The 11,630-nt window shown below is 40.3% G+C and overlaps 1 protein-coding gene across 1 annotated transcript; it reads left to right on the forward strand.

The window, feature by feature from the left end:
* The first annotated feature begins 1,310 nt into the window (after positions 1-1,310).
* LOC129366572 (sorting nexin-18-like) lies at positions 1,311-9,931 on the forward strand. The gene is made up of 4 exons (XM_055040520.1): positions 1,311-2,572; positions 2,648-2,941; positions 4,503-4,885; positions 9,163-9,931. The coding sequence occupies exons 1-4, from the start codon at positions 1,809-1,811 to the stop codon at positions 9,387-9,389; spliced, it is 1,668 nt and encodes a 555-aa protein (XP_054896495.1). The 5' UTR covers positions 1,311-1,808; the 3' UTR covers positions 9,390-9,931.
* The last annotated feature ends 1,699 nt before the right edge of the window (positions 9,932-11,630 follow it).

Genomic DNA, 11,630 nt, shown 5'->3' on the forward strand with positions numbered 1-11,630 from the left:
ACAACTGCAGTTAAGAAAACCAATTTTTGTAAATGATCCAACTGCCTTTTAAAGACATTTGCACATCTCTGTATGTTTCATGAGTAACAACTATTTACAGTGATTCACACGGCTTGAGATTGGATATTTGAAATGCAAAGGAACAAAAGGGTTAGTTACACATGTTATAATTCTTATTGCATTGACATGAACACATCAATGAAGGTGTTGAAGTAAAATAACTCCAGTTTAGATTTCATTTGATCAATGAAAGCCTCATAACGCCACACCCACTCAACAGTTATTGTTGTTAGAGTGTCTGTAAGAGTCGCACCATTCCAATCCGCTGATTGCCAGCTGACCCTGTTTATTTCACATTACCGAGTTCTTAGCATTGAAGCTCCAACGTCAGCTGAAAGGAAAGTTGCAGTACATGCTGTAACAGTGGCTTCTAGTGGTTAGATTAAAAAACAGTAAAGAAGATAGAAATACTGCTTTTTCTGAAATCCTCTTATCAGAAGGAGCGTGATCCGATGTAAGGGATGTGCAAATGTGTAGGATCACTTAAAAAAGTGCATGATGTGCGTATGTACTTTCTATTTTTAAAAAATAACACTATTCACAATACATAAAAAATTGTGCAGAAATCAGAGGTGTGCAACATCATCTGTATAACATAGATGTGCTTTTCTTGCAACTTAAATTGTATTTTTGGAGCTGTAATAGCTCTGGATTTTTAAGAAAAGAATACTTGTTCTAAGTAAACTTAGAAATATGAAATATACTTGAATGTATTACAACCTTAAGTAAATGTCAAGTGCTTTTTTGTAAATCACACTACAAAACTGATTTTAAAAAACATTTTCAAGTTGCAAAACAACAAAAACTCAAATCTATATGCGATCATAAAATATATCAATTAATTATTGTGACACGTACTTTTTTCTTCCATAAATCATTTTGAACTCAACAAGAAACTTGGTTATCGTTTCACATGTAACTTTGCTCTTCAACACTGACCTACCTCTATTAACCATTAAACCTGGTTTCCAAATCCCAAAATGTTTCTGACTATTCAAGGAGCTTTTTACTCTCTGACGCACTGATGACGTCACGTCTTATTTCACAAACATTTTTCTGTGTGTGTGTGTGTGTGTGTGGGTGTGTGTGTGTGTGTGTGTGGGTGTGTGTGTGTGCGTGTGTGTGTGTGTGTGTGTGTGTGTGTGTGTGTGGATCTCTCCCTCATGGACAGTCTCTGTTTTTTCCATGACCGAACTGAAGGCGACTTGCCTGAATGTTTTGCTGGCTCCACCCTCCGTCACTCGCTCAACTACGTGTTGAGCTCGGAGCCTTTAACCAGCCAGCATCTCAGAGGAACTTTGTCCTGGCTGGAGTTTTTTTTTGTTGTTGTTGTTGTTTTTTTTTCTTCTTCTTCCATCTGAAGGAAACAAGCCGCTTTCTCGGCCGACGCGGGTTTGACAACTTTCGACCTCGATCGATTGTTTTCCGCTCGCAGAAGAAACGCGTCTTGTGTTTAATGATGTCTGATGTCTGCGTGGAAACAGATGATATTTGAAGCCAGCAGAAGCAGCGCAGAGAGAGGAGGTGGGTGTTGGATACAAGGCTGTTTGTCTTCCGTTCCTCTTGTTTTATGCAGTGTTTTGTTTTGTTTGGATTGTGGTGAATAAAGCCGCAAACTGAAGCTTTTTTTTTTTTTTTTTTAGTTTTGAAATCTCATGAACATTTTAAGGACGATCTTTTAACTTTGAGTTCTTAAGGAAACTTTTCTAGTTCTTAGGTCTGAAGATAGCATTAGTCAATGTGAAACAATGGCGTTGAAAGCCAAAGTATTGTATGATTTCCACGCTGAAAACCCAGGAGAGATTTCCATAGCAGAGAATGAGTTGGTGACTCTGTTCAGTGAGGAGGAGTTGGAGGGCTGGCTGGAGGGGGAGAACAGCAAAGGGGAGGTTGGCCTCTTTCCTGCCTCTTATGTTGACATCATCAGGGACCAGATCACCTCCAGTGCAAGCAACAATGGCTATTCCTCGCCCAAAACCATAACCCAGTCCCCCAGCCACAGCTCGTACGCATCGCCAGATGCCCACTCCCACAGGAGGTTTAAGGTCGGCAGCGGTGGAGGGAGCAGCTTCAACACCAGCCAGGGCAGCGACGATGACTGGGACGACGACTGGGATGAAAGCTCTCCTGCTCAGTATGAGCCTCAGGGTTTAGGCACCACCCCTCCCTTGTACCCGGTCACCACCTCGCTGCCAGGTCGGGGGACCGGCCCGCAGCAGCAGCAACAGCAGGCCAAGAGCTCGGCTACAGTTGGGAGGAACCTCAACAGGTTCTCCACCTTCGTCAAGTCTGGCGGCGAGGCCTTCTTGCTCGGGGAGGCCTCTGCTTTTGTCAAAGACGGGGACAGGATCTGTGTGGTGATGGGGAAGTATGGGCCAGAGTGGCAGGAGGACCCTTACCCCTTCACATGCACCATTGACGACCCCACGAAGCAGACCAAGTTCAAAGGCATGAAGAGCTATATGTCTTATGGCCTCACCCCAACGCACACTAATGTACAAGTTAACCGCAGGTATTCAGTTTGTGCAGTCTCCTTTTCCATCCATACAAGCTTTCCCATTTGATTCTCAAACTTATCTCACCGCAGGTATAAACATTTTGACTGGCTTTATGCTCGGCTTGTTGAGCGCTTCCCTGTAATCTCAGTACCCCACCTGCCAGAGAAGCAGGCTACGGGCCGCTTTGAGGAGGACTTTATCTCTAAGAGGAGGAAGGGTCTCATCTGGTGGATGAACCACATGACAAGTCACCCCGTCCTGGCCCACTGTGACGTCTTCCAGCACTTCCTGACCTGCGGCGCCGACGAGAAAGCCTGGAAAATGGGCAAGAGAAAGGCAGAGAGGGACGACTTGGTCGGCGCAAACTTCTTCCTAACAATCAGGTGAGACGTTCATCCCTACAGAAGATGGGAGCTGGAGTCTGAGATTACTGAGGTTTGTAAATGCAATGGTTCTAAATGTGAATTAGAAGGAATATACAATTATAGTAGGACTGCAAAGATCAAATATGTCAGATTCTTAGTTTATTTACATTGCTGTGTTATTAAAAATATATTACACTTGTCCTTGTTGTTCACACTATTTGGAATTCTAGGTCATTCTAGAGAGTTTCTAATCCTTATCATTGTCATCAGAAATACACAGTTGTGGTAGGAATAAAAGAATTGGTTACACCCTAATAAGGATTTCATGACAATCCTGAACAACTTAAGGAAGTCAGTTTTTATGAAAGTAGTAAATGTCCTTTTGATCTTTTATATTGCTTTATTGGACTTTGCGTGGATACTTGCCTTTCAAGATTTGTCAGTTTTCTTTTCCTTTAAAACTCAAGTTAATGTTTGGACTATAAACGGAAGTACAGCACTAAATTACTCATTGAGTCAGTCATGCTTAGCTGGATGTTTTGTTTCTTAAAAAAACCCTCAATTCATAAAAACAATTGGTCAGACATTTAATGATACCACTGCTGTTGTACACACAGTTATTTGTTTATTTTGTTGCTGGCTGAGACGTAGTGTGGGTGCCATAAAAATGCTTCACAGAAGAGTCACGGGAGTAATTTACATGTGTAAATGCCTTCTGATCTTTGGAAAGCACTGCGCGTCTCGAGTGGCTACAGTATAATTTTTAATGTGCAGGGTAGTCTGATAGATTTCGCAAAGGGAAACAGGACACCGAGTCTGCAGCCAGATGTTTTAAGTTGGTAACATTGCTATTGTTAGAAGCATTGCAGTAGAAACCCTGTTAATGGACGAAAGGTTTGTTGCAGACCGGCGTGATCGACTGGGGGTTCAGAGGACAGGAAGCGCTGAGAACTTTCTACTGATAAGAAAATCAAAGAGAGTTGGTCTGTGTTCAGGGAAGAAAACAACTAAATATGAAAGCACTGGATCAGGAATAGTTTCTATGGGAAAGAAAAGACAGCGATAGCTCCGGCAGCAACTCAAACAACATAGAAGCAAACTCTCCCAGAGCCAGGAGTTCTTACTTAGGAAAGAAAAGCAAAGAGAGGGAACAGAGTCGCTGATAAAAATAATCCTGATAAGGGCTTCATTCTAGGGACACAATTAAACCCACCAAAACCTGAATAGGACAAGAAGAACAGAGAAGACAGAGTGAACTGAGTAGTCTAACAACACATAAAATACAATTTATGTTTCAAAAGAGAAACTATAATTGTTCAACACATACATTTTTAGGAGTTGTTTCGAAATTCCTCTCTGGAGTTTTCTTCTCCATAATCCATCAAACCATCATACTCTAGCTTAGTTTAAAAAAAAATATCTCACTAACAAGAAGCATATGCTGATGACCAACACCACCCAAGTGTTTTGCTGACTCAGTAAGTAAACAACAAGACTGATCGGATTTTAATGGCCGGGGAATCAAAACGAGCTCACACAGAGTAACATCACTCTCCACCCTGCTTGTCTTTGCTCTCAGCACGCCAGTCGTCCCCCTGGACCTTCAGGAAGTGGAGAGCAAGATCGAGGGCTTTAAGAGCTTCACCAAGAAGATGGACGAGAACATTGTTGTGGTGAACACGACCATCAGCGAGTTTGCCCGCAAGCAGATAACGGGCTTCAAAAAGGAGTACCAGAAGGTTGGGCAGTCGTTCAAGCATCTGGCGCAGGCATTTGAGCTGGATCAGCAGGTCTACTCGGCAGGCCTGAACAAAGCCATCTCCTACACTGGAGAGGCCTACGAGGCCATAGGGGAGTATTTTGCAGAGCAGCCGCGGCAGGACCTGGAACCCATTTCTGATCTGCTGGACATCTACAGAGGACATCTATCCAATTTCCCTGACATCATCCACGTGCAGAAAGGTGGGGAACCATGTTTGTGCTCTGTGTGTGAAATCATTTCCATCAGTAAGTGAAAAAAAAATCCTTTTCATATGTTTCTGCAACTTTTTTGTGCTACATTTCTTCAAATTTATTGTCTTTAACATTGTGACTTCACACTGCTTTCACAATATAGTGTGATGAGAAATGAAAGAAATATGCATCAGCTCATACAGATGTGAGAAGGGGGGAAAAAGACAGTGGTGTCTGTCTTAAATAACTGGAGGCCACTGGCTCTTTTTTCCCACAATACAAAACTGCAGTTTTAAACAGGATTCTGTATTTTCCCCTCAAAATAAAAAAAAAATAAGTAAAAATAACGGTGTTTAAAGTTCATCCAGGCTTCAGTTTCTCCATTAATAACGTTAGATATGAAGGAAGAAAATATGCAGAGATTCTGTGTGTTTCCATACCAAGGAGGACATCTGTTTTCATTTACCCGACTGCTGAGTAAATCTGGGTTGAAAACTGAAACCAGTGGGTCATTGTAACACAAGTACTGAGCCTCAATGTAAGAACACACACACACACACATAGACCTTCACAAAGCATTTCCAGAGGAGTTGGCTTGTTAGTTCCTGGCAGGTTGGGAGGAGGGAGTTGCTGCTGGCATGCAAACACCAGACATTTGCCAAACTTAGAGGCACCGATTCTTTTAGTCCAGTGAGCTCCGTTCTCCCGATACAATGTCAGCCCTGAGCTATTCAAGCAGCCCCAATTGAAAATATCCTTGTGACTGACATGACATCACCTTCTTTTTGGCTTGGGAAAGCACTCATTTTTTTGACATTTACCGGAAAGATTCAAGCAGATTAAAGTTGTAAATGACGTAATTTGAGATGTGGAGGTCAACATTGCTGTGTTGGTGCCTGATGGGGGGGGGGGTCTAGACTCTTTAATGTTACAAGACACAGCTGATCGTGATGTTTCAGCATCATTGAAAAGAAACTGAGTAGCAAAAAAAAAAAAGATGTTGCAAGAAAAAAATTTGCCGTTCAGGCTTTTTCCAGTCAATATTCTTTTAGGTCTGGTTTGCCCATTTTGATTGCCTCTCTATAAATGTATTCATGTATTCAAACTTTACTAAATTCAACAAATAAATGAAGCAAAAGTCCATAAAAGAAAAACAAATTGCTTCGGATTCCTTGTTCAGGGTGAATGATCTACACCTTTAGTAAATATTTCAAATTGTTAGCTTGTTCACATGCCACAAAAAAAATTTACAGCGTTGATTCATCTAATGAATGAGGAGAGCATTGTGTCTGACTGATGAATTCACTCAAGATAACAATTGAGTGTTGAGTTTGTGCAGACTGCTGCTGCCAGGCTTTCTGCATGTGTCAGCACAAGAACTGCTGTGACCTCATTGCCCCGATGCATAGCTTAGTCTGCTGTCAGGCTAGTGGAATTAGTACTTTCAGCCAAAAATTGAAGGGTTTCTCCCACTTTCTATAGACAAAATTTAACTCCAGATTCATATGGACTGAAATAGAATTATTGTACAGTTTTATATATAAGTTTAATCTGACAGCATTATATTTGGTCAAACCATTTCTCCTGCAGCTCTGCTTTGAAACTTGTAGCACTGAGGTGCAGAAAACAATCCAAATGAAGGGCAAACTTTCTTCTTTCCAGTTTTATCAATCATAGTTCTGCGAAGAAAGAGCTAAAGGTTTTCATCTGATTCAAATGAACGAAGATTTCAGGGCTTCTTGTCCCATGTTGCCCCCGGACTGCAGGAATGCAGCAGTGGAGCAGCTTTAGGATTAGATTAGCTTCCCCTCCTCCTCTTTTTCTGTCCCCACTTTTTTCCCCCCTTTCTTCTTTCTGGTGCATGTTTCCCACCAAGACCGCGGTACACAAGTTCAAATTACAGCACTGTAATCGCCTTGGCTGTGGGGGAGAGCAAAGTCCTTCTCGCTTTTATGATTGTGCGAGTGAAAATCGCTTTTTGTTTGTTTCTGAGAAACAAAGGAAAAGAAAAGAAATTCTTTTCCTGCTACCATGTCAGGGTTTCACTCTTAGTTCCTCTCCATCCCCGTTTTTATTAGTCAGGTCTGCAGAGACCGCTTCCGCACTAAAAGTCGAGTCATATTAAACATTAATGCCAAAGAAGCATGGAAAAAGCCAGCCGGCTCATTTTTAGTGCGTTTGAAGAATAAGGAAAACTCAAACCCAAAAAGTCAAACTAAAGTCAGATTAATGTCGTCACTGTGAATCCGGGTAGATGCTCTGACTAAATAGGCTACTGGAGTTCAGCTTTTGTGCCAAAAGCAAGCTTGCGTGAATCATAAAAAGCTATTTCAGTGGAGACGGTATAAATGTAGAGCAGGAATGGTGTCTAATAGACATGAGGTTAGCACCTTTTTCAAGCAGTAATGTCAAATGTATTTATGGAGAACTTTTACAAACTTGCCTTGTCTTCCAAAGGTTCTGTACATACAGTAACAACACACAACAATGGATCAAACCAGCTCACAAATCTGCGCAATATATACATAAATAAAAATCCTGGAGCGTCAACTAAAATTGACACTCCACTTCGCTCAAAATGATCTACATCTCTGTTAAAGTTTCAAGTTCTGGAGGTTTAAAATTTGGGATTTTATTGAAACATTTCATCTTCTGAATTTACCTTTTGTATAACCCTGATCTAACGTTTTGTTAAAAATCTGGGGCTGGGACTTAACGCATTTCATCCAGTTATTGTCACTCGGTGTCATGATTTATCTAATCATCCTAAAAACAAAAGCAGCCATGGGAGAGAGGCCAGCATATGGAGCATTGAACTATGTTAGAAAGGCAAGCATGGCTTACTTTAAATATTTAGTGCAGGGCAAGGTTTCTCTTCTGCTACAACACTCATATGAAACTAAGCATATCTGTTTGACCTGGTTTAGAGAAATGTTAAGAATAATTCCCAGATTGATGACAAAATGCCAACTTTTTGAGGTCAAAGTCACTGCCAAGACTTTGTAGAATGTCAATTCTGTCAAAAAATAATGTATATTTGTTTCCACTGAGGGATTTGAAAAATAATTTCAAAACCAGGATTTATTGACAATTGCAAGGTCAGAATGTCCATGTTGCTGATTTTGAGATGGCTGCAAATTCACAAAACCAAAAAGCTTTTTAAAAGACTGACTGCAGAGGCAGCATACACAAAAACGAGCCGAAAATGCAGTATGGCAGGAGGGCTGCCGTCCTGTAGAGCCTCATGGCTGTAGGATATTGAGCATTGAAACTAGGGCACATGTGTAGTGGGAAAAATGTATAACCTATTGATGGAAGAGTATTGAAACGTACTATATCCAATCTGCTCTTTCTAGACCTAAAGTTTGAGTTTTTCTTCCTAACTGTTTTTTGTTGTTGTTGTTGTTGTTTCTGAGAATTTTAATGCGTAGCTGAGGTCAAGAGGTTGGCTGGCTGGGAGCCTCACAATTTCATTTCTGCTTTTCATGGAAGTTGTGATCTTTGTCAGCTTCTTCCGAATGTGACCTTCTGCCCAGTCCAAAAGGGTCTGCAGGTCCAGCAGCTGTGATGATAATGAGAAGATCTCTGCTAGAAATTGGTAGAATGTAAAGTGCTGCTTACAAGATTAAATCATCTTCTGAATTTAGTCTTAATATCCAATGAAAAACATCAGCTGATGCCCAGAATCATTTGACTTCCAACTTAACAAACCAAGATATTGTGTCTGACTGAGGAAACTCTGACTGTAAGATACATACACACAAACTGATAACACTAAGTAGGCCATTCTTAGGTGTGAGATTTATTTCCAGTGGTGCAAGAAATAAAATTAGACCAATGAAGTCAGATCAAGTCAGAGAAAGCACAAAGGAGTAAGAAGCTATTTAATAGGAAATGGTTTCTGATCAGAAACCAGGCAGGGTGAAGTTCCTGTTTTAACCTCTGCATGTCATTGTACCAGCTAGGTTTGGAAATATTGGCATCTGTTCGTACATCTAAGAGATTTACAAAACTAATTGTGCTAATATAAGATGCTGAGCTTGTTTGAAATATCAACTCCATTACTCTCTTTGCTTTGCTTTACTGAGTAAATTAATAAAACTCTGTCTTACTCTTAATAAATAGGAAATATACCTTTCAGTTTTCTGCTCTTGATCAATTGGAACCAGTCAAAAAATTGACACAACTTCAATCTTGTCAATCTTCTGGCATGTTGCAAAGTTTATATATCAAGGATGAAGCAAGTGAACTTTAACTATCATTTAATCTTTTCTGTTGTTTACCAGGTGCGCTAACCAAGGTGAAAGATTGCCCAAAGAAGGAGGGCGAGCTCCACGATCGCTGCAACATCATTTCCTGTGCCACACTAGCAGAAATCCAGCACTTCCACCGCACGCGTGTGCGGGACTTCCGGATGCAGATGCAGCATCACCTGCGCCAGCAGATCAGCTTCTTCCAGAAGATCACTGCCAAGTTAGAGGATGCCTTGCATAAATACGACAATGACCAATAGGAGAGGACCAAGTAAGGAAAGAGGTTGGGAGTGCTAGTCTGAAGGAAACTTTAGTACAAAGTCAAAGGATTGATGATCGACATCGAAGCATTTAAAAGAAAAAAGGAAAAAGAAAAAGCTTGAAGATGTGATGGATCTTCCATCTGGCATTCTGGAAGGTGTGCATCTGCAAAAATAGCCACAGCACAACTTGTGGGATTATCTGGAGAGCTCTGATGAGCGTACCAGTTCCAGGGATTTTGTGAACACTCCATGCAACATTTAAAACGGCTCTCGGTGTGCTGGAGCCTGCTGTTTGAATCATGATTTCTGGGTCATCTCACTGTCTCCTGTTTCTTCCTGAAGGGTTGTGGGTCTAAACCAACATAAAACACGGACAAAAGACTTCCCAAACAGCCTATATCGAAATCTAAGTTAACATTTGTAATCATTGTTCCATCTGTAAGTTTTACTTGAATAACCCACTCAGTATTGTTGGAATGTGCAGTTTGGAGAAATTCAAACAGTTTATAAAAATAAAATAATATCTCTTGGACAATTTAGATATTGCAATAGTTTCAAAGTTTTACAATCTATTCTACATTCCCTTATTTAATGGGCTGTGAAAAAGTATTTGCCCCCTTGTAGAGTTCTACTCGTTTTCTGCCTTTGTCACATTTAAAAGTGTCAAATCATTGAATTAACTCTGAAATCAGACTGGTGTAGTTGATAGCACTGTTGCCTTGCAGCAAGAATGTCCTTTGTTCCAATTCCTGCGTTTTAAAGTTCAAACTCCAGTTTCTGCCTGGAGTTTGAAACTTATCCTCACCCTAAAACAGGTTCAGATCATGCTTTTGATACACTAGAGTCAAAATTAGGATTATTATGCAGCCCGTGGTGCTTACTTCCTTTTTGCATGAGGTTATCTAATCTGAAGCCAGGTTCTGATCTGATTAATAATGAGCCAGTATTGATAACTGAGAGCGCTAGCGGCTATCTGGAGAGCTCTGATGGTCTCCAGATCCTGAGAGTCTCAGCTGAGGCTGTTCATCTGCTGAATTGCATACTTCTTTTTGCTGTGGATAGTTTGCTGTTAGCTTTGGATAGGCTAGCCTTAGCTAGAGTGTTTTTGCAACTCATTCAGGAAGTCGCAAAAACCTCAGAACAACATCTAAAACTCTGCAGGCTCAACATGCTTAAGGATTTGATAATTACAAAAAACGTCTGCAACATGGCATCAGGGAGACCCAAAAGTAAAAGCCCTTGCTCGCCAAAAAGAACACAAAGGCTCATAACACATTTGCAACAAAACAGATTGTAATCCTCAAGACCTTTTGGAAAGTGTTCTGTGGACAGCTTGTGTGAAAATGGTACATTTTGGAAGTTGTGTGTCTTTTTGGAACCAACATAAAACTAACAGCATTTCAAAAAGAGAAAATCACAGTAGCCTTGGAACATGGTAGTAGCATGACAATCTGGGGCTGGACGATCCTCTTCTGGATCTTGACTACTTGCTGTAATTCATTTATCCTTAAGTTCTGCTTTCTGGTAGAAAGAAAAATGTTCAGTTTGTGACCTAAAGGTTAAATACACTTGGGTCAGAGAGCATAATAAACTGACGCACAAATGTCCACCTCCCTGTAGCTAAATAATATTTATCTTAATTAAACCAGGCTGCAATAGACCTAAGACCAGGTTGGTTTGGTTTGAATGTTTTTTTTTTTACCCTAATAAAGTAAATCATTTTAAAAATATTTGTATTATTGTATTTTGTTTTCGCTCTAGTTGTCTTTTACATTCACATAGGTTAGCTACAAACCGAGACGTTTAAATGTACCCAAAACAGAAGAAATCTGTTAATGGGCAAATACTCTTTCACAAATCTGGATTTGGTGAATAAAACACCTTTCAAAAACACAAGTAGCAAATGCCTTACATGAGAAAATTAAAGACCAAGGCAAAAATGTTATGATTGAAAAATAAATACGAGAATAAAGTAAGCAATTAACTACAAGATAACAGAACACATTTAAACAGTAATAAAAAAAATGTGTATCAGACAATTAAACACAAATAAAACTAAAATTAGTAACACAAGAAACATCCTGCCTGAGAATGCAAATCTGATCCCCATAGATAGAAAAAACCGAAAAAGCTCCTTCAAAGTCAAGGTTCTGGTATGACCAACAGAACTTTGCTTATTGGCAGATCAGAAAGACTCACTGTGAACCAATATGTTCCCCATTTTCCTCTTAGTAATTT

The sequence above is a fragment of the Poeciliopsis prolifica genome, unplaced genomic scaffold (genome assembly GCF_027474105.1).
Source record: "Poeciliopsis prolifica strain line A6 unplaced genomic scaffold, Auburn_PproV2 SCAFFOLD015, whole genome shotgun sequence".
Lineage (NCBI taxonomy): Eukaryota > Metazoa > Chordata > Actinopteri > Cyprinodontiformes > Poeciliidae > Poeciliopsis > Poeciliopsis prolifica.